Source organism: Amblyomma americanum, chromosome 6 (genome assembly GCF_052857255.1).
Source record: "Amblyomma americanum isolate KBUSLIRL-KWMA chromosome 6, ASM5285725v1, whole genome shotgun sequence".
NCBI classification, from domain to species: Eukaryota; Metazoa; Arthropoda; class Arachnida; order Ixodida; family Ixodidae; genus Amblyomma; species Amblyomma americanum.
In genome coordinates this window covers 59720699-59744269 of record NC_135502.1, presented here as the reverse complement: position 1 = coordinate 59744269, position 23571 = coordinate 59720699, and the positions used below count along the sequence as shown (strand labels likewise).

General features: G+C 44.1%; 1 protein-coding gene across 1 annotated transcript; it reads right to left on the bottom strand.

Moving 5' to 3' along the window:
* Positions 1–5769: 5769 nt before the first annotated feature.
* Positions 5770–23477, bottom strand: mRpL9 (mitochondrial ribosomal protein L9). Its single transcript, XM_077627103.1, has 7 exons — positions 23129–23477; positions 22685–22847; positions 19835–19959; positions 16778–16825; positions 11290–11391; positions 9936–10037; positions 5770–6040 (listed from the first exon to the last, which is right to left on the bottom strand). The coding sequence occupies exons 1-7, from the start codon at positions 23204–23206 to the stop codon at positions 5819–5821; spliced, it is 840 nt and encodes a 279-aa protein (XP_077483229.1). The 5' UTR covers positions 23207–23477; the 3' UTR covers positions 5770–5818.
* Between the last annotated feature and the right edge of the window lie 94 nt (positions 23478–23571).

Sequence of the window (23571 nt, the reverse complement as noted above, 5' to 3'; positions counted from 1 at the left end):
CGCCATCGTCTAATCTTTCCACCTTTTCCATTCGCTTCTGTCCAATCTCAGTTTCCTATATGTGCACGACAGCAATAGCGGCCCAGTTCATGCCACTATACAAGCCCATGCTCTTCGGTCGCCGTTTATGATGCAGTCGATACTGGAATTAACGGATCTGTTTGCGCCCCAGCTTCGGGCTAAACAACCAAGACGTGGCCTGCCTATCAAAGGAGGATACTAAGCACCGCTTTTAAAACCAGTGCAGGGACTTGAGCCACCGTGGAAGTCATCGTAGGATGTGCTGCGCCTTTCCTGCAATGCATTCATTTCATGATTGCACGTACTGTCGGCGACGAGAGAGCCTACAATTCTTAGCCCGGGTTCGTTAGGCTTACGTTAGGTTCGTTAATTTGACAAGAAAGTTCACAGGCAGTTGTGTCGCAACTTCCGGAATAAGCTACGTCATCATTATGCTTGTATCCAAAGCAACTTCGCAGCAACATTCAAACACTGCTGTGTGCGTTTAGCAACATCGTAAGCAATATCAGCGGACACTAAAACTCCACTACAGGTGAATGTTACAGTAATTTTGTTTTCCCCACTTACGCAGTTTCATCTTGGTCCAAAAGATGGAAAAGGTCTTTGTATCGCGAGTAGTAGGAAGCACCCTCCATTGCGACCGGGGGGGGGGGGGGGGGGGGGGGCAGGGCTGTTGCAACCCAGAGAACAGACCCACGGGTTTTATGATTAAGAGTCCAACATCTGCTTGAGGGTCCGACAAAAGGGGGATAAACCACAAATGCAGCAGGACGCTACCGCGAACCATTAGGGGAGCTGATCGCAGGCCGTGGAAGTAACGAGTGCTCTGGGTGTGCAACCAGTGCCGCAATGGTAGGTCCGCGGGTCCGAGCGTGGGATACTGCCTCGGCCGGGAACCATCAATCAGTGAGGGCGTCTGGTGGGCACCAGTACCGCAACGCTGACCCCAACGGTCAACGGCAAGCTTAGGAAAGAGAGGGGTAGGGCCAACGCTTCTTTGTAGCTCGGGGACTGCTGCCTTCCGTCGCTCCCGACTGCCCTTTTACACCCTACAGACTGCATCACGGGAGTGAAAGAAGCCGTTAAATTCAAGGTTGAGTTGGTGGTGACCACGGCCCTCCCTTTCGGACCTCATCGCAGGCTGTTCACTTTATTTCTTCAAGAGTACAAGTGGCGCTGCTGCGCTACATTCATCCCCGGTACAAAAAAAAATGGTGAGTGTCCTCACTCACAGGTTCTTGATACAAAAATAATGCTTACACAAAAATAATGCTTACTGCAGTGACAAGGTAACATAACGGTGCAATACACTCTACATAAGGCGGTAGTCCTTGGAATTGTTTCATTTCCTTTGGTAAGTTCCACAGCGCGCAGTGACACAGTAACACTCACGATCATGTAGGGTGCTTCGATGCACGTGCATGTTCACTGTGAGCTTCATAGCTGTGGACTTCAGGGGAGAGGGAGTGGGACCGAAGTCTACTCTGTTCCTTCGTGGACCACGGACGCGTGCACGCACACGCTACACTTGTTCACGCACACGCACGCAATGTGGTGGTTCCAGTTAGCATGATGTCACGAAATGTTGTTCCTGCACCCATTTTGCTTTCCGACGTGCTTTTTCCATGCACTCACACACGCTCGTATGGCACTTCACACACGCACGTGTGGCACTTCACAGACGAACGTATGACACATCACACACGTATACACACGTTGCTTAATAGTAGACAAAGTCGCCACGTCGTAAAGGCACTGCATGGCAACGGGTCCTTTCACTGGTAGTTTTGACATTGCCGCATAAGACCGTGTCCAATGCATCGAAGAACTCGTCATCATCACTGTCATTAGATGGGAGCTCATCTGTGCTCGCTTCTGGGCATGGCTCCGTTGCATCTTCTGTACCAGTGGTGGAGCCCTCTTCGGAGTTGCGTTCCTCGGGGCCGGTGGCTGGGTTGTCACCGCGGTCAACATAGGGCTTGATACGATTAATGTTGACGATGTCGCGACTTTCCAATCGTTTCTGCTGTTTGTCTCACGAGGAGGAAGGGACCATGGTAGGGGTGCAGAAATTTCAACGTGCGGCCTCGCTTGGATGTAGGCATACATACATAAACGAAATCGCCAGCGATCAGTGGTTGCGTGCGGTATGTTTGATCGTACCATAACTTATGTACCTCCTGTTTCCACACATAAGCTGCAGTGTGTGTGCTTACAGAAACCCCGCATATGACAACAAACTGTGGTTACTGGCTGCTTATCCACTTAACTTCTCAGTGCATTTCAAGACGAACTCATGGGGACCATCAAAACTTCAGTGCCATCGCGTGCAAGCAGATCTTCCTTCGGAAAGACAACCATGCGATATTGGGAGGTCTGCGGTAGTTTCGGACGAGTGGCGGGTAATAGCGCCTCGAGTCGGCGTCCGTTTGCGGCAGGACGCATGGGGTTCCAGGCAAATAAAAAAAGCCGTTAATTTGTGTGCAGATAGGTTCTGCTACAAAAAATTCGAATTGTGCGCCATTAACCTAGTTAGTTTGCACTGGCGGTCACTTCCTCGGACAAACGATCAGTCGTGCGAGAATGATGCTTTCATAATCTTCGAGGCGCGCATTCATCTGTGTATGGGCCACACCTGCTTTCTTGAAGGAAATATTAAAAAAAGAAGATCTGTGCGAGGTCTGCACCCGAATTTTCCACGACCCACGTAGCCGTGGCCTCCGCGATCAACTCCGGAGCAACGGGACGGTTGGTCGCGGAGGCTGCGCAAGAGCACAGGAGCTTCCAGGGGCCGTCCACGGATGGCGCCCGATGCCGCGGCACATCATCATCGGCAACTTTTTCCTCCGCCGCAAGCTCCCACTATCTACAGGGTGTTCCGTATTTATTTGTCCGGATTGTAAAAGTTCTGCACGAACCACTGGTTTATTTCTGCTCAAGCAAAGACCACAGGGCAGCTTATGCTAGTCTGCATTTTTCGATAAATAATTTAACATCGGAACTTACCTGGATAGCCAGAAATTGGTGAAAAACCGGAGTCATCTGCGTCGTCTGGGACCTACCCCAGCTCAGATCTGGGGTAGGTCTCACAGTACCCGAGATGACGCAGCCTGTCAAATCTGTTGCTCCGATCACCTAGATGAAAATTCTCAGTGCAGACGACTAGTTTTTCGCCGATTCCGGACAATTCACGAAAGTTCAGGTGTTTAAATTATTTATTGAAAAACATAGACTATCATAAACTATCCTATGGTCTGTGCTTGAGCCCAAACATGCAAGTAGTTTGCGCAGGAGAATTTTTTACAACCCAGACAGATAAATACGGAACACCCTGCATATCGGCATCAGTAGAGAGCTTTAGCTCCACCGTAAGGTAAGCACGGTAACTATGGCAACTGCTACCGTACGGCAAATGTGGCTGGGCAAGCCTGGCAATGGTAGAAACGGCAATGCATTACTGTATTTCGCCAGCTCCAGCTTTTTGTGGCTGTAAAAGGCATGGGAGTTGTGGTAGCGTGTTAGTTCACCAAAGTTGTGTCTTTCATGTGCTGCTGCCGAGCGTTGCAATTTTAGCACAATGGGCAAGCACCTTAGCAGCTACATGGCTGGGAGTTCGCTCTGAAACACGGCAAGCGTGCGGCGAGCAGGAAATTCGATGTGGGCCGTGGCCGAGAAGTGCGGCCGACGATGGTGCAACCAAAAGGATGCATTGCGGAACACAAGCTGCAAAAAGTCCGCTTGCCGAGGCAAGCTTCCCGAACTGAAGAAGAGCTTTTCTGCTATGTGAAGGAAGTGCGAACATGCTGCACGACTTTTTGTGGAATGAGCGTGCACCACAGCACAGCACCAGCTCGGAGTCTGAAGACTCCGCAAGTGACAATTGAACGTAGAATAAATGCCGCTCATTCCCTGGTTGGCGTGTTCTTACTTTAAACAAATTTTTTTTCGCACATTGCATGTATGGGTCACACCCCGAAAATTGGCCCTCGAGTCTGGAAAAAAAAGTGCGGTCCTTACACGCATTTGTACGGTATGTTTGACTTGAGTACTTGTCACAGTTACAGGGACTTACTGCAGTGCGTTATGAACGCAATAGCAGTCGGCACCTGTTTAATCTTTGCGCACTCTAGTGCATGCACTTCGGGATTCAATTCACAATTCAGCATGGGCTGGACTAAAGTTATTAATACGGACACACTTATTTTCACTGAGCATCTACTTACATTGTAGATGCCTGCCATGAACAATTCATTATGTCACTACATTTTGGTGGACAATAAGTTGCATGAGCTACGTATGAGATCAGAAGTGTAAACTGCATACACTATGGTCATTTTTTTTTCTTGCTTTAAGTGTCAAAACTAATGATATGCCACGGTTTTTCAAAACCATTTACATCAGCAAAGACGCCTTAGTGACACTGCCGCCTGCTCATGGGAGAGCAGACGAGGACAAAGTGTGCCTGTGGGCGAGTCAGCCATCTTGTGAGAGTGCACTCTTCTCTGCTGTGCCAGTGCAATTGTGGCAAGTCCCACAAAGCTTTCCTTAGTGCTGAAAGAAATATCACATGGGATCAGAATTCTTCTAAAGACAAGAAATTAAGTTTACATATTTTAATCGCGCTCTTCATCATTGTTATTTGAATTATTGTATCTCCTCTTGTGGTCAGACATACCATTCTCACCTCTTCACGCTTCAGTTTATCCAGAACTAAGTGGTTCTTATAATCCCTTTGTCTAATCAGGATACCTCTATTACCCTGTTACCCCATTGTACTCTCGACTTGATATCCTTTATATTTCTGACCTCACAAATTTCAATCTTTGCATATTTGCTTATTACGCTTTAAATAACCGTAACCTTCTTCAGTACATGCACATCTAAGAAGTGAGTAACCATTCCCTTTTTTGGTCATACGAAGGCACAACATAGAACGGACATAAGAAAGGTGGACATGATGACGCGCTACTGACCACTGGTTTATTATATATATGTGACTATATATAATAAAGTCTGTCTTATATGTGCCTATATACTATGTGTGTCTTCCAATAAAGAAACCAGTTGTCAGTAGTGAGTCATCCTGTCCACCTTTCTTGTGTCTGTTTTATGTTGCACCTTCATATCACCAAAATTTATGTATCAACTAGCCTGGCAACATGTTCTAACAGAGAACCATTACCTTACAATATGGTTACACCACGCGTCAATTTTAGACGATCAAAAGTTCGAACTAGCTATGGAATTCAGACTGTTGGCCTCTCTTTCATAAAGTTATGAAATTCTTTACCATGTCATCTGTGTTCTAAGTGTAAACTTCGCTTGTTCATTTTTTACTAGATTTTTTTTATATTGTTTTATTCCACGTTATATCTATTTGGTTCTTGCTCTGTTTTTGGAGTCTTCAGTACTTAGTGTAGTTTGCTTGAATGTAACTCTATTGCATTTTTTTATTTTAAAACATTGCTGGCTAACAATTTTACTGAAATGTAATCCGTTTCATTTTACTGTTATTTGTGCTTGATTAAAAGAGGTCCCACTACAGTGTTCAGCTTAGGGACCTCTTTCTGTATCCCTTTGTGAGCGTGTAAGCTTTGTATATATGAAAAAAAAAAACAACAATAATAATAAAAAGAAGTGACCAAAATACACCATCACAGAAATGTGCTATCCATAAAGGTAACCTTGCAGTGCTGCACATCGCACAGATTGCAAGCACAGCCTGTTTAGAATTGACTTCAAACTGAATGGTGTCCTAAACTAATTGTTTATTAGATGCTTTCAAGGCTACAAAGTGCTAGCTAGAGCTGCTTGGCTTCACTGGTGTTGTTGTGGTGGCTACTTGCTCACGTGGTTTGAACTGTGTGGGGAAAAGCTCCTGCAGGGACGCCTCTTGTTCCGGAAAAAGGGCCTCCACTGGCAGCTTCTCAAATGGCACCTCTGAACTCTCATCAACTCGGACAGCTTTGCCGACATGCTGGATCCGGAAGGGTACTACACCTTTGTCAACCTTGTTGACCTGTTCAAAGGAATATACAGTCACAATGCTGAGGGCCACTACAGCAAAGACTGCGAAGGATATCAAATGAAGCAGCACACTTACATACATATACACATTTATCGGTACCCACCTATGAGTTCATTCATGCGAAGGCAAAAGTGATAATTTTATGATCAGGAATGAGTGCAACATTTACGTTCCCAAGACAAAGAGACCCAATAACACAGTTCTCCTCAAGGCTCCACATGCACTGTTAGTCCCAGTGAAGCATGAAAAGCACAAAGAGAGGTTTCCATTCAGTAAAATGTGCACAAAAAGGAGAAAGAAAGCATCCACTTTTCATAGCATCCACTGGGTAATGACCCAATCCATCAAGAAATCACTGAGGCCAGTTCTCTGACTTCAATCTCTGAAAGAATCGAAAGCTTACAGCACACACCACTTAGATGTTGAAGAAGCAGTTAAAACTTTCAGTTCTAAAGTGTGGCAGGACCAAAAGTCAAGAAAGCAACATGCAAGGCAAGCATTTTGTGGGATGTTAAGCCATTTGTCACATTCGTGTTTTTAGTTCAGCACATGCAAACTTAGATACAACGGTACGATCAGTCCAGTGGCGCCACATGATTGTTAGAATGCAAACTATTTTTGTCAACAAACAACGCTCCTCTTAGAACTAGAAGGGGCAGAAACATCACCCTAAAAAAAAAAATAATGTGAATTTATCGCTCATACATTTTGTTATAGGCGAGATGAGGCAAATTAAAAGCCCAGTAGCCCATTTACAGCCAGTGAACGTACTGAAAATATCAGTAACAACGACGTACATTAAGGCTCAATATAAAATTATTTTTGGCGCATGCGTACCTTAAAGCACTCTATCCGAAATACTCGTATGCCTATTTTATACTGGCACTACAATCTGCAGCGTCGGAATGTCGCCTGTGCACTAATTGCAGCTTTGGTAGTGCTGTAAGGAACTACTGAGATGTAGTATAGTGCTTGCAGGTCTGGTCGCCGTTCTTGTGCTCATATCAACCATAGTGGAGCGGGAAGGAGTTTAGAACATCCAAAATTCTGCCTATTACATAAAACGCATTTTGGCCAGGGAATTTTACAAATTCGTATCAATCGTAATAGTACTATCAAGATTTTGCTACATCTCCAAGCATATCTTATTCAGGCATACTGTTAGTTTTTGAGTATTTTGTGCTGGTAATTAAAAAAAAATTTATTTGTGCAAAAACTGCTTATTAACTGAGCACAAATTCTTGAAATTTTCAAATAGAGAATCGAATAACCTCCTATTCTATTCTTTGAATGACTCAATAAGTGCATATCCAAAATTATTTTAAACAAACAGAGCCCACACCAATGCCGCACAGCATGCTGGCACAATCGGTCAGCGTGGGATGGAGGCGTTTAGCCCCGCGATATGGTCATTTCATGTGGTGGCATTCATAATACTCATATACGATCACCTAGACTGGGCGACATAGCAGAGCTAAGGCGGGTTTAGCAGAGAGTGCCTTGATGTCCAATCTTGGAGGTAATGGCTCATATGTAGCTTTCATCCTTCTCATCTACTAAGCTATGGAACTAGTTCATTCACTGCCATCTTCAGCAGCTGGTTTGGTTTAATAGGGTTTACCGTCCTCAGGCTATGACGGCTGCCGTAGTGAAGGGCTGCAGATAATTTCGACCACCTGGAGTTCAACATGCACTGACATCGCACAGTACACTGGCCTATAGCATTTCGCTTCCATTGAAATGCGACCACGATGGCCGGGACCAAACCTGCCTCATTCTGGTCAGCAGCCGAGCACCATTACCACTCAGCCACCACGTCGGCGTCTGACTTCAGTAAATATGAAATGACATTCATAGAGTATATACTGATTTGATGAAGCGTACCCTGAATGGAGATGTGTGACATTTTTTGACATCTGTAGATTAAGCACAAGTTACAGCTCCATACCATAGCACCACAGCTTGTACTTCATTGTTTATTTCTTTTGCACGAATACTTGTAAAGAATGCGTATTCAATTCAGTTCTGTCATTATTCGATTCACATTCAATTCGGTTTTTAACTGCACTATTCATATTTGATTCAGTAGCAAAGTTCGACTATTTGTATTAGAATCAGTTTTGAAGAATTACTAGCCGCACATCCCTACAGCTTACTCCAAGCATTCAGGCTTCATGCTGGTCTTGAGCTCATGAATTCAAGAATTTTCAAACACTTTCAAGGCCTTTGGCAATATTTTTGCAAGGACTAATGAAAGCAGTGGCTTATAAAAGCAATACTTTATACACACCACAAATGTAACTATGCAACTCTTATTACATAAGGAATTTCAAGGAATGAAAACTCACAAGCTAAGCTGCTTTTTAGGCTGAGCATTCAGAAATGTTCAGCTTCCATTTTCTTTTTTGAATCTCAACACTGCTGCTGACGTTTTGTGCATTTTCTTTGTCAGTCTTCCTCAGGCTGTCTGACTTTATTATACATGCCAAATCAGTAGTAACCTCTACTTTCTCAGCATAAGCATCTGCTGAAGCATTCAACGCAGCAAAGCCTGCTTCTGACTTTTTTTTTCTTTTCCAGAAGCCTCCAATTTCTTTACCAACACAACACTTTTTAATATATCCGCTACTCTGCACTTTTGGCCACATACTTCTTTTCAGCTTCTAAAAAACCAAAGTAATGCTGTCTTGCAGAAGCCACGGACGTCCTCAATTACTTTGTTATTTGAAGGGCAAGGGTGTTACCTGCTCTGTGCACACAATCGCATGCAATGCGATGTGATATTCAAGACATTTCTTTCATATCTGACACGTCCACTTGCGAATTCGCACTGAATCCCCACTCTATGCTTCGCTGCCCATAACTGTGAATAAACAAGAGTTGAACAACAGTCTAGTATTCTCTGTATGCTTAACTTATTTCATAATCATCTGTGCAGCGGAGATGGATTCTGATGAAACTTCAAGGATGTAGGACCGCCACTTCCGGAATGGATGGGCCATGTTTGCTGTTTTTATTGCAGTTTGAGGCATCACCGGGAAACCCTTTGCATATTTTGCACATGTTTGCATTACTACTGATAGGATGCTGTCAGACCAAATTGCTAGGCTTCTTGCTCTAATCAACTGCAATAGCAATTGCAGTAGCTAAGAGAGCAGCAGCAGCAATGATGACAAAACATATATGCCCTACAAGAGGTTTATTAATATAATGTTACCTTAACCATCTCGGAAATCACCTAAAATCACTGGCTAACTCTGCACCATTCAACTGTTCATATGAAGAGATACAAGTACATAAACATAAGCGCATCCATTCTCAGTGCTGAGTTGCTCAGTCCCTGCGGCACAGATTACGCCCTGCTCCAAGACTCTGTGAAATTCTTCATAACACAATCTTGCTTGTGTAAAATAAACAGTTCTATGGACGAAAGTGTCCCTTGGCGCCGCCCCCTTAAGAACACCAGAAATTCAAGCGGTTTCAAGGAATCGAACGGACCATGTGTTTTCTATCTCACGAGGAAATGAGCTCACAAAGTGTGACTAAAGGTGACCAATCCTTGTGGGTATCAGAGTTGCAATGCAGTCCTTGGTTCATCATAAAGCAAACAGAGAAAGAAGACCGTATGATACCAATAATTTTGAACCAATGTAAAGTTAAAGGACCTTACAAAGTTCATTTTTGATAGCAATCTTTTACTCCACTTTTACGTGGTCCAAATATGCAATTGTGCACAGTGCCACACTGAATGTAAAACGCTCACTACACTGCTGGGAACAACTGGTGCACACTTTCAAGAGCAATGTGGTATAGAACTAGTTTCCCGTCGTCGTTTCCTTTCACACATATAAAAAATGGTACCTTTAGACAAAAATGTTACACTCACATAAATAGTGGCCAGGAACACCTTGTTTTCCTTTCCAGCGTAGTCTGGCCCAGTGATTGGTGTTTCAGGCACCTCAATAGACCCTTCCGGTACAGTGATGCCCTAAATAGGGTTTCGAAAAGATTATTACATATTCAAGTGAGACGCAGAAACTTCCAAGCTTTACACCATTTAAGAGATTCTTCAGCAGAAACATCTGAGAAAAGTGGGTAAAACAGCACTGCACTACTGGCAGGCAGCACGTCTAACAGCAGTGAAATGCATGACATCAATAAACCATGCGCAATGTAGAACAAATGATGAGAAAAAAAATTCAGGGACACTGAGCACCCAGCATACCACAAAATGCGATATCAATAAATTAATGCACACCAATTAGAATTAAATTTTTTGGTTCAAATCACCCGCTGTTTCGAGTGATATCCTGCATGCCCACGAGAGAGGGCTTCCAAGCGCCTTATTTTGTTCTTAGTAAAGCGGCCAAGCATTCAAATTCTAGCTTGCATGTACAAATACCCAAGTGCTGATTTTGGACTAACTTGTACTTGGATGGAAGATGATGAAGACGATGACATCTAAAGCACAACACGTGATACTGGCAGTTTAACACGCAGGACGTTAAGTTGTGGCGACGGAGGAGTGGTCTAATGCACCGATCAGTGAAGCTGATCTGTTCGCGCCGCCGCAGGTTCAAAGACCGCTCACTCTGCTACTTTCTCTGGTTTTCTTTTATTCATACTCCGACCCAGTGTGACAATCCACACCGCCTTTCGGGCTGACAAGGTCGTTATGCTATCACATGATCATACAAACCGAACCAAAACATCACCAGATAATACTTACTGCACCTGCAAGATCAGACACATTAGAAATGCACCAGCTGTAAAGATCGCCACAACCGATTACATTGGCATGCCAATAAATTACCATCAAAATACTTGGCACAATTATGGTTTGAAGCCTAAAACTTCATGCATACGGTGGTATCTTTTTGCGATGACAATCCTGTGATATGGGTCGTCATGAAGTATATCTTTACAGAGTACTAGCACCCTCATACTTTAAATTACGCTATGGCAACTAAGACCGCGCAGAAAACATGGCTAGGCAAGCACAGCTATGGCAGCAAGCAACAGCTGCACATAGCCATATTGGCCGTACAACTCTGGCTACGCTAAGACTCTCCATTGTGTTTTGTGCTTGAAGCTCACAATATGCTCATTGACTGATCACATGCTGGAAAAAAGACAAGCCATTTTTTTGTCTGGCAACCCTATGCAAAGTAGATTGCAGATATCAATGTACTCAGAAGTGAGATTTATATAAAAGCATAGGCACAAATGTAGCAACTGACCGCTTGGCGAAGTGCAATCCGAAGATGCCATGGCTCAACAGTCCAGCCCTCTTCTCGGTTCATGGGAAGCCTGACGATTGTAGACTTCAACATACGAAGGGTCTATTAACAAAAATAAATAAAGAAGGCTTCAAGTTAATCCATGTTCCAAAAAAATTACTAATGATATCACAAATGTGAAGCAGCAGACTTCTTCACATTCGTTCACAAAATGAATCTACAAAGTCCTCAATGGCATGGTGTGATGTGTCAACTTTTTATTGTTTGCCTTTGTGCTTGGTGTCAGGTCTATGCGAAGATTTGGTGCTAGTGCGTGTCCGTTAACTAGCACTACATTCAGCCTCTCATTTGCAAAGAGGCGTGCCATTTACAATCAGCACCCAATAGGTGACAACGTATGCACTCAACTACCACTGGTGTCTCTCTAGCTAGTCCTCACAGAAGCAGTTACTCTGACTTCACCTGTCTGTGCCACTGCCTTTTGGCAGTACTTAATAATGCGAAGCTCTGTCATCGCACTGCCAACAGACTCTGCAACAATGAATGTTCATTGTGTGGCTGTCTGCCAAATTAGCAAACCAGAGCCATCCTTCTCACAGAAAGTCCAAGATAAAAGAGGTCTCCTGCACTTGTCATCAGATGATGCACATAAGTAAAGCATTGTTTTGTTCCGTTAATAACTTGAAGTTACTTTTTGCCACTTTCAGTCTGGCCTGCTCAAAAGAATCTCAATTTGCAAAGAAAAGTAGTAGTCTAATGTTGTCCCCTCCATTAGCATGAAATTGTCATGGTCTACTCGATATGGCAATGGTCTTGCAGCAACAAAGCACATTCCTCAATCTTAGCTATATGCCAAGTAAGGCATGTTTCTGTTGGTGCCACTAAGGAATTTTCATGCTTTATGTGCACACTACATATTATCCCTAAAGCGAGACAACAAACACATTCATTTTAAATGTAAACGTAAGGGTCCTACTTTTACACCAAACCCCACTAAGCTGCAATCCCAAAGCATAATCAAGCAGCATTGCCTCAGCCAAAATATAGCTGAGCCCACTATAATGAATCTAACCGGAAAGTGGATTGTGTTCGTTGCTTCCGAGGTTCATAATAAGTGGACCTTTCATTTTACAGCCAGAAACATGAAGTCCAACAAAACTGTCATTTGTTTCTTGAAAAGTTTGTTATGCGCGTCGGCTTCTTTGAAGAAGTATATATCACAGTGCCTTCCAAGCTCTGCCGAGCGGTCATACATATGTTTCTCGCTGAGACAGAGCAACAAGCTGCTTTAAGAGCATAATTTAACTAATTGTAGTTCAAGCATTCACGGAGACTGGTGGCAGGACGGCCTCCTCGTCATCGGATTCTTGGTAGTCGGGAGCTACTCGCACTTCACACACAATGGCTTCGTCATTGTATCACTTTACAATATTGGCGTCATGATCCGCACCTCAAGAAAACATCCCAGGCGAAATCATGTCTGGCCATCTGTGCATCAACAATGAGTTGTTATGAATCCACATGTATCTAACCACGCAGATGCTCAACAGCATCTTCAGCCATTTCTGGGCCCATACACCATGCTTTATAGAAGCAATTTCCGATGTACCCTGCCGCTGCGGTACATGTACGGTGGCGGACTTCTGTCCCGCAAGGTTTTTGCCATTTGGAGATGGTTCTAACCATCGTTTGAAATTTCGCGCCATACTGACGATGCATGTTCACTGGGAGGCGCTGCCACCTCATAGGATTTACAAGAAGTGTTAAAAAATTGCTTATGCTACATTCTAGTGAAGAAAAACAAAATCGATTTTGATCTTCAGCGTGTTGCGCAGTTCAAATTGTGATGCGCTTTTGTGAATTCAGTTTCTCTGCATGATCGCAATGCAGGTGCACGAAAGTATATTTTTATCTTTATTGGCACTCTCTTGCAGAGGCCAGCAAAATCTGATTTCCATCTTTATTGGCAGTGTCCTGTAGGTTATAGTCACCCTCCTGGCTTACTGGGCTTCCGGATCTCTGGCCAAGGCAGCCGCATGAAGCTAAGGTGTCATGTCGTGTGAGCATGTTACACTGACCCTGTTACACTTGCTACTCCGAGGCTCTCTCTCTCTCTCTCTCACACACACACACACGCACACACAGTGCCAGCTTTTCTCGTAATGAGTTTAGCAATGGCTTTTGCATTCAAAAGTGCACACCAGAGGTCAAGTAGTAATCCTTAATTTCATGACAAGTGTTCTACAGAGCGAGCACTGAGCTGATCAGAGCGTGTCCTCAGAGTTGCTACTGCTGCTTGTAAAGCATGTAGTGCATTGTGTAGTGGTAAAGCAACCATGGATGAGCAGTGCGTAAATGTAATGGACGCAATAGGGAATCTATTGCTCCTATCCGCTTAATGCTCAGCTCTATTTCCATGGGCTGGTGAGGCTTCATTTTCGCCTGGTCTATATTCAGCAACAAATTTTTTGGACGACAGAGAAAGGCATAAGCGCAGAGCACCTGTAACTGATGACAGGATCACCCCCCGGCACACTTTTAGCTGCATGGTTGCTTTGCTCCATTGGTGGTGAAGTTGGCACCACCTATGGAAGCTTCATATACCCACACATGCCCAAAAATTTGTAGTAACAAAAAAAAGGGTGTTTTGCTGTGGCTCTCACACACTGAAAATGTGCATTTATGTTAGAAATATACCTTAAATAATGAGTGTTATCTGTACACTATGTCTTAAGAGGAATCTATTAACTGCAACCATGGACTATATTCTGTTGCATAGAACAAAAGGGCACGTTCTGGCTCTATAGGGAACCTGCGCTGCCTAAGAGGCGCCCCTAAATTTGAGGCCCAGCGCCACCTGGTTTTCAAATGAATAATCACATACTAGTAGAATGGAGCAGACGATGCCGTTGGAGCATGGCTAGCGCGACTGCTGGCTCTTCAGCTTTCTGTTGCGTTCGTAGAGTTTCTTTCTTGGCTTTACTGTTCCGAAGAGCGAGAGCTTTTCGAGATTAGTTTAGCAACACTTCTTGATCGCCGCAGTCGCCTGGCAGCTTTGACACCGGCTATGTTTTCACAGCACTGCGGGAAACATGACGCTGGTGATGCCGCACTATGGCTTTCAAGTCAAACTCCTTTTGAGTACGTTTTTTTTTTTGCTCCGGTTTTTCTGTGAACAGCGGAAGAATTTGCACAGCAGAATATGTGTACCCTGGTAAGGAAACACTCCGAAGCAACCAAGCTTCATGCCAATGCACGGGGTCAATATCGAAATGGACTTCCGCGAACTACATGGGCTACGCACAGAAAACTTGTTCAATATTTCTTCTTGTGCTTTCGACAAACTGTGCTAGTATATTAACCAGGCCAACATCGGCCCCCTTTCGTTGCCCTTAACATGTCGTAATTTAAAACACATGCAGTGAGTATGAGGACGTGTACAGAAACATGCTTGGGCGTGAAATAAATATGCCCGTCCTTGCGCCTCAATACATGCGTACTAGCTTACGATCATTTATGACTGCCATTACATGAGTTTTATGGAGGTTACCACTCTTCATGCTTTCTAGATTAACAGCATGCGTGGGTTACACAAGTGCATCATATATATCGGCACCTGCGAGGCTTGCTTTCAGGGCACTGCAAGCATGACGCCGCTACGGGCCGTCGTAATACAAGACTGTGGTAGCCACCCCGAAAAGATGCGGGCGTGGGGAGGACACAGTGATCATCTCCAGCAGACTAGCCAGCCTGAGAACTTGCAACATTGGAAGTTGTTTAATTCAGTGTCACACAATGAAATAGTTATTCCGAGAAAAGTGGAACAACAAGTTTCTGTCTATCGTCTCCATCCCTATACGAAATTTAAGGCTGGTATGAACTTAACATGCCTCCCTCTGCTCCTTCAGTGCACTTGCTACGGTCGAAAATTAAGAGCACAGAGCATTTTGGACAAAATTAAGAAAGCCACACTGCAGCCGATAATGGCATACCTACCTCAACAAAGCGAAGTGTCAACGTAAAGCATTGCCTACAGCAGCACATTTAAATACAGAAAATTTGTTTCTGTTTGATGTACAACGAATGAAGCTATGTGCGATTAGCATGTATCCTGAAACAAATACTGCGTGAAAGTTTTCGTGCCACGTACCCAAGAAAATACTGACACTGAAGCAACCAAAAAACAAAAGTGATCCGAGTGCAGTTGAAGCGATGTGGATTTAGTTGCTGTATCAGCGAGCAACGCCGACCCGGTAAATTGTTTTTAGAGTACACAGCTTGCTCAGCCATCCTTATGGAGCCACTTGCTCCATAATACTTGCTCCTTTCGGGAGCAATACTTGCTCCTTCGTGCGTCGGCTGTGGCTTGCATGGTTTGCAGTCTTCTCTGCGCACCTTACATGCGCCACGAGCAGCAAAGCCGCATTGCGTTAAGAAAATTAAAGCTTGCACAACAAACCAATGAACAAATGAGCCGCATGCGGATTTGACTCGCTCGTTCAACCACCTGAATCTACCTCACTGCCGCTTTTATTCGCGCGTCCACGCTGGAAACAAGTAGAAAACACTCTTATCATAGCCCTCTTCAATGTGGCATTTGCAGACACCGCAGTATGCTGACAGTTTTGGTGTTTCATTGGTCGCCGTTCCGTATTTCTATCCACAGTAGCTGCCCCTGTCCTACCAAGCAGTGCAGGTGATGGCCGCTAGGCGGCGCTGGTGGTAGGCGAGGAAACTTCAACGCAGGTTCCCTATAGCTTTGGTTCCATTGCAAAGAAAAGTTGTGGCAGAGTAATGCACTGCTGCCCCAGCCAAGACTGCGCATTAAAGATGAATGCCACTGAAAATTAATTGCATTAGAGTGCCAATCCTATTTAATGCAAGAACTCGTGCTGGTGCCACTAAACACTTTTGATAGGCAGTGGCACCAGCTAGACATTAGCACAATAAAAAAGGCCCATGTGTTGTGGTGCATTATTATATTTTAACCAAAAAAGATTCACATTATTTTTTTAAGGGCCGACTCAGTGCTCTTCTTTCCGATAGAAAACAATTCCAAACATAGTGGCAGCTTACCTTGATTTTAATTTGTGTTTTGTAACTATATTTGCAACGAATACTACAACCACGTCAATGTGTAATATATAACCACTACGTAGTATTGGTTGCTCCCAAGCCCTTTCTTCACATGTATTTCTCTGCAGACACATCCACATTTCTGCAAAACAAGCTTGCTTACTACACTTTATATCTGCTATTTAATTAAGAAAAAATATACCAGCTAACTTATTTCGGATCTATGGAGAAGACACTGCAGCCTTAATAACAAATATATTAAGAACACTGCACTATAATATGAGCTCCACAATTCAGCCTGCCAATAGAAATACCTTAGCAAAAGCATTGCCACAGGGCATCAGTTCGTATTTGGAACTAGTACTATGGTCACCTTTATGAGCAATAAATGCCTGGTCAATGCTTTACTTACCACAGGAGAAAACCGGGAACTGTATACTGGGCCTAGGTCTTCTTTTCCCTGAAACAGGATAAAGTTATTAGCACTGCTGCAACTTGAATAGATGCTTTGGTTCAATAAGAGCATGCAACAACCAGAAATAAAGGAACATACAACAAAATTTCAATTGAAGCTGTGAGTTAAGGGCATAATACACCTTTGAGATGAGTGCAAACATAGTTAGGTTAAGTGTGTAATACAACTTTGAGCCGAGTGGAAACCCCCTGGAGACTTTATCAGCACTCGCATCAGCTCTTGCAGGTAGTATTGCTACGTCTGCAACAATAGCCGCTCGGCAGCAGCTCAGCACGCAGCTCGTGCGCCACGCTTGTGGCTTTTGTGAAGAAACTGATGTTGCTCCGGCCGCCTCTCAGTGCTGTTGCAACTAGCCAGAGCTTCTCGGTGTTGGCGTTTCTCAGCTGTCTAGGCATAAGTTACCAACACCAGTTGCTACGTGACGATATAGTAGCCGATTGATTTTTAGAACTCAAATAATACACACTTGCGCGATTTTTCGGACTTCGCTAAGGAACCGTCATGTATCTCATAGGAACTCATACATATTCATGATTAATATTTCGAACTCTGGAGTCCGAAAGTTAGATTTTATGGATAAAAATAGGCACCACCAATATCGCGGAGATCGTTTTTTCATTTCAAAGTTTATTTTTCGGACTGATATAGATGCAAGCAAACATGGCTGTCGCAAACAACCGATTGTTCGTTGCTGTAAAAGGTGACATCTTCGATTTAAACAGAATCATTCGGACAAACTGGCTTGGATGGGCTCGGCTATTTGTTCTTACACCAAGTAATGGCACGCTTTTCACTTCAATCGAGGTGGCCTACAAAAAAGAGCATATGACTGTGTTGAAAAACATCCACCACGGCTTAACGGCGCCGTCTGCGGGGCGGGGGGAGGCACTTGCTTTTTTCCATGGGTTCCCATTAGATCTTTGTTACCATCATTACCCATGGAATCAGACTATTCTTGCTTCGCGCAGCGTGTGCATTTGTTTGTGGCATGGCCTGTGGCTGCATCACACTGACTGGTTTATGGGGTTTAACGTCCCAAAGCGACTCAGGCTATGAGGGGCGCCGCAGTGAAGGACTCAGGAAGTTTCAACCATTTGGGGTTCTTTAACGTGCACCGACATCCTGGGGTTATTTAACGTGCACCAACACGCACAGTACACGGCCCTCTAGAATTTTGCCTCCATTGAAATTCGACCACCATGACCAGGATAGAACCCGTGTCTTTTGGATCAGCAGCCGAGCGCCATAACCACTGAGCCACCACGGCGGCCACACTGACTGGTATCATCACGTGAGGTGGTGCAGACATAATGAAAGCATGACTGACTCAGATGCAGTCTGTTACTATAGCCTGCAAACAGGATGTGGAGAGTGGCGAAGCCCACGATTTTTAAAGCCAGTTTTTCATAGAAAATTTTTTTTAAATTTCAGATATTTTTTCGACTGTTCGATTATTCGGACCATTTTCTAGTTCCCGCCATAACCAAAAATCAGATTCGGTGCGAAATAGAAAATGGTCAGAATAATCCGTCAGCGACTAACAATACTTTCACTGCTGTTTTAGCTACTTATGTTTAAATGTGTCAAGCTGATGATGATGATGATATGTCGGCTTAGTCAGCTGTCCAAGCTAGGACTTGAAGAAGGAGTTTGGCAGAATTCTACATTGCAGTGAACAGCGTTCGCAGAAAAAAAAAAAGGATGTTGAACAACACAAAAACTGGTCAAGGTACTGTCTCTCTAAGGTATTCATCATAATCAGGAATAACATTATTAATAAACCTTGACACCAGATAAGATGCAGTTAGTAGCTTTACAGCAGTGAAACAACCAAGTCAATTTGCATTTAAAACGTTAATCAGACATAAACAGATTTATTTATTTTTTTTAAAGGAGGTGGGATAGAACACGTTATTAAAATATACCTCAATCACCTCTGAGGAATTGTCAATTAGTAAAAAGCGTAATGAAACAAAAAGACAATGCAGACTACCATTTTAGTAAAACCTTCAAATCCTCCGACATTAAACAGCACCTCACGTATATGCTGACAAGCATAATAGTAATACTGGGCTAGATCAATATAATTTAGTATCACTAATCAAGGCAAGAATGAACAGGTATTAATGGTTTCCTGCAGGTACACAAGATGATTTTCATAAACCGAGAATGCAGGACCAGTAGAGAAGTTGAACAGAACAAAGTGAGGGCCGAGCAAAAATATAGCACAGGAGTTTCTGAGCATCAGACTGACATTGCCGAGACTAGAATGACCCAACTGACCCAAGACGCTGCCCGCACGTGAGGACACCGCACCCCTGCCCCTGCCGTTCGGTGCGGCCAAGGACCTCCGCCGTAAGCTCCTGGTACCCTACAGCCCGGATGCTTCGTGGACCGGGACTCATTCGCCAATCGTCTCATCCACCGTGGCAGCAAGCCCTTCACCTCCTCCTTCCGTATTCAACTATTTTTCAAGCCCATCATCATCTACAGCATTTCCTCTTCACCGCCGATCTTCTCGTTTGCTATCAGGATGATCCCCCGGTGGCCCCGGGTAGTGTGACAAAGTAGAAGACGACGAACTGTGCAGTGGCGCGGGCAGGAGAGCAGGCGCGCCAGGCCGTCAGCCATTAAAATCATTCTGTAGCCATCTGTCATCTCATTCATCGGCTTGTCGTCATGTAACAATATGACCAACAATGTTAATGTTTCCCATACAGAAAACGAATAAAAGATGCATGTGAACACACAAGAAAAACAGTGAACGTGGCCTAAATACCACAATATCTGAGTTTTGGGTACAAGAGGATGATGAAATCTCTGTCTGAAAATGCTTGTAAATGTCGCACTATACACGAAACCACAAAACTGCTGCTTGTAACAAAAACGGTGTGATGAGCTCTATAAGACGAATTTTTCTCCATGTACACTAGAACAAAGTAAAGTCCACACAATGACAGTCGGGTGACATGTTAGAGAGAAAAGGCGACTTACCACCTTCATCTCATCACGAAGTTTCAGGTTTTCTGGTGTCGCATACATGGCCAATCCCGGCACAATCAGATGAGTAAGACCATAAAACGGCTTCACAGAAACTATGTCCCACTTGTTACCAAGTCCTAGAAGAGATTAAATACATTTGTAACAACTAGAAAACAGCAAGGCTGGACCCATGCAACATAGCTTAGAAAGTTGAGAGACACTTGCATAAATTTAGCTGAAGGCACCAGAGGAGTGAAAGCTCCTAATCACAAACAGACACCTAGATACCAGAAAAAGCCAAATTTGTAACAGATGTGTACAAACTGGTGGCACCTGGCAGCGCGGAATGCGTGTTTCCTGTGCTGCCATTGCTCAGGCAGCAATTGAAAAATGGAACATCAGGCCCATTTAAGAAGTGTCTGCATGTGCAGAGCAACATCAACTGCTTACTCGTACCATGAAAGATGTAAAAAGTGAATTTTCACATCATGGAAGCAGGCAACGGCTCATTTTCTGGAAACTGCCAGAAGACAACCAGGTGCACCACTTACCTTGCATAGCCACGCTTCATCTGATACTGAAGGTACATTAAGCCGTGTTTCCAAGTGGTCATGCCCCCCCTCCCTTTTTTTTCTTCTTTTTTTTTATATTCTATGAGTGTGCCATTAGGCACTGGGTTAGAAAGAGGGATGATGATGTAGGACAAAGTTAAAAGAAGTGAAGATGAGTTTCACTCAGAAAACTGCAAAGCCAGTCGATAAAGCAATTTTCTAATGCCCACTTACAACAGTCACATACTTATCCTTATGACAGAGGCTGCTTGACCTTAAGTAATGCTAAAGTATGCAACGGCTGAAGTGCCTGGACAATCCTTGCTGGCTAAAATGTCCACTTTCATGGTTTCCTGCAACATGAAAGGACTGTTTCCGTGATTTCATGACCCACAAAATGGAAAATAATAGAGCACGAGGTGCAAATGGACAAAGTGCTGCCTTTTCTCTTCTTGTTTCTTGCTCCTTGATGTGGTTTATAAGCCATCTACAAAGCTTCAGTTCGTAGATAAGTACGCAGCAGCACACACTGAGAGATGCCACCAGCACTTCCTCAAGACAGCGACTAGTGTTGCCAAAATGCTATGCAGAGATGCAGCGCAAACAGGATGGCACTGCTAAGCAATGAACACCCCCCTTTTTTTTTTCCTTTTTCAGGGCCTAGGCGTAACAACCACACTTGCCAATTTTGTTGCGACGGTGGCCGCAGACATATACAAGAAATTTATTGTCACTGATAACCATGCCCTCGTCTTGAAACATCTCGCATGCTCAGCTTTGCAACTGGAATCCGAGGCACTGCTTAATTCCTTCATGGATCTTGAATCACCGGTTCACTGGTTGACCTATAATGCTATTATGGAAACTGTCACATTGGGAGCAACATTGTGCTACTGCTCCCATAAGTGTAAAGTCACTGGACTTGAACATAACTGAAAGTAGTGGCATATGATGTTTTATGTTCAAAAGCTGAATGTTGGCTATGAAGGATGCCTTAGAAGAAAGCTCCAGATTACTTTAGACCCCCTGGGGCTCTTTGATGTTCACGATCGTACAGTACACAGCTGTTTTTGCATTTTGCTTCCAGCAGCCAAAGCTGCTGCCACTGTGCCACCACAGGAGGCCATGTACGTATGTGGCTTGATAAACGTCACCCTGAGCATACAGGTCCTCCACAAAGCCACACAACTACAGTATTTCCCGCTCAATTTAATCCGAACGCCAGAATATTTAATCTGAGTGCCATTCAATTTAATCCAGGTGCCACAGAAATTAATCCAAGCGCCAAAGCATTTAATCCAAACGCCAGCGAATTTAATCGTCATGCATTTTCACACTGGACTCCTCAAACTTAAAACGCGGTCTACAAATCCCAGTAGAGTGGAGAGCTGAGCAAGTCAGCAATAAATTGCAATGGGCAAACAGTGCGAAAATCCTTCTGGCACTAAAGAATAAACCATGCACTTCCTGCATACAGGACAGCTGGTCAAATCACAAGGCCAGCACTGCAAATTACTGGAGCTGTGATGCAAGCACGGCAAGGAAAAATAAAAACAAGCTGGAATACGCCCAGCATTTTCTCATGAGCCAGTGGGCCTGAAGCATGCTGAAACCTCGCTATGGTCTTCGTCCTGCGATGTGGAGAGCAGGCAGGAAGCACGAGTGGCACGAACATTCTCGCACGGCCCTGGTGTTGCGTTTCACTTCTTTGCTAAGCCAGAGTGAGGGGATAGTGCACTATGCATGGAAATTCTCAGGAAGTTCTGCAATTTAGCTCTCTTCTTAATTTGCACTGACAAAATGGGAGGATGGTGCTCATCAGAGGTTCGAATAAACACAACTAATGTGTGGACTTAATAAGCAACCACTCTAATAAGACAGTGCCTCAGTAATTGGTGTCTCATCGGCAGGAGAACCATGCACGTACCACACTGAAGTCAGCCAAGTATGTCTCTGTGCTTGACACAAGACCTGCTGTCTTTTTCCTCACCGTCTATCCGAGATGCAAAGGAGAGGAAATACCATCTTTACTCTCACACACTCATCATCATCCCTTAGAGATGAAGAAGCAAAGAACAAAATTATGGCTGACGGTACAATAGTGAACTTCGCCTAAAATAATAATACTACAAGTTACGTGGATGTTCAAGGCCACCCTTATTACAACTGGCTTGGGTAACATAACTGGCTTTAATAAAAGATTTCCTCGCACAAGATTTTCATCGCGTGAAGTTGCTGTAGTGAATAGAAATGTGGTTAGTAGCGACTCATGTGTACGTAACTTAAGTTTAAGACAAATGATCGAACTTACCTTCAACGAACTGCGTGAGGATGACATCAATGTTTGGCTTCTTTTTGAATTCGGTGACCTCCTCATAATCGTAAATGAAGTGCTCTTTCCTCAGGTTTCGAGGTGTCTTGTACCACAGCTTTGACAAAGGCGGCGTGACAACCCGCCTCAAAATTTTGGTCGTCTAAATAAAAGAGAAAAGAACAAATGCAGAACCCACGAAAGCTGCGCGGCGACAATCTTTTCAGACAACTTTCGCGAAAGTCGAAGTCATGGCTCGACACCCGCGATTTTCTCTAGGTATCACATTTAAAAAAAATCAGAAATTCGTCTTGTCGATATTACCCCGTGTGCAGGTGAGTGTCCACTCGCTTACTTTTTTTTTCTACGTGCTAAGAACACGGCTCATCATGCAATCCTAGCAAACAGCGAGCTTGCATATGCCAATCACTGCCATATTCTTACCCTAACTTGGGCGCAGGCCGTTGATTGAGCACTTCCTAATAAAGCCCGTGTCGTCGACGATGCAGCAGTTTTCAGCATTTTGACTAAAACGCAGGTACTGGTACAAAGTTTGGGAGTTCAGTTTAGTTCTGCTTTTCCCAGTAGCACCTGATCGTCCCAGCAATGCCGGTCATCAGGCACGCTTTGCAGATAGTTTCAGTGAAACCGCCGCACTTTCTGATGCGCTTTTTCTACTTGTGCTACCAGTTACTTCCGAAAAACCGGTGTTTCGGTAGTTTCAAACATGTCCCAAGCAGCACACCAGCCGAGCAAACGCACATGGACGCCTGCGCGTGCTGTCATTGTCAAGAACCGATTCCTTTTTGCGGCGGTTAAAGTTGGACTCATTAGAGAATCAAGGCGTCAAAGCCCAGTCGAAAGCAAAAAAAATGAAAATTCAAGCA

Excerpts from the sequence above, each read along its gene's own strand:
- mRpL9 (XM_077627103.1), bottom strand. The coding sequence starts at position 23,206 with ATGCTGAAAACTGCTGCATCGTCGACGACACGGGCTTTATTAGGAAGT. Across the intron at positions 16,826-19,834 it reads TTCGTGATGAGATGAAGGTG|GGAAAAGAAGACCTAGGCCC; the intron begins GTAAGTCGCCTT and ends ATCCTGTTTCAG. Across the intron at positions 11,392-16,777 it reads GTTCCCGGTTTTCTCCTGTG|ACCCTTCGTATGTTGAAGTC; the intron begins GTAAGTAAAGCA and ends TTTTGTTAATAG.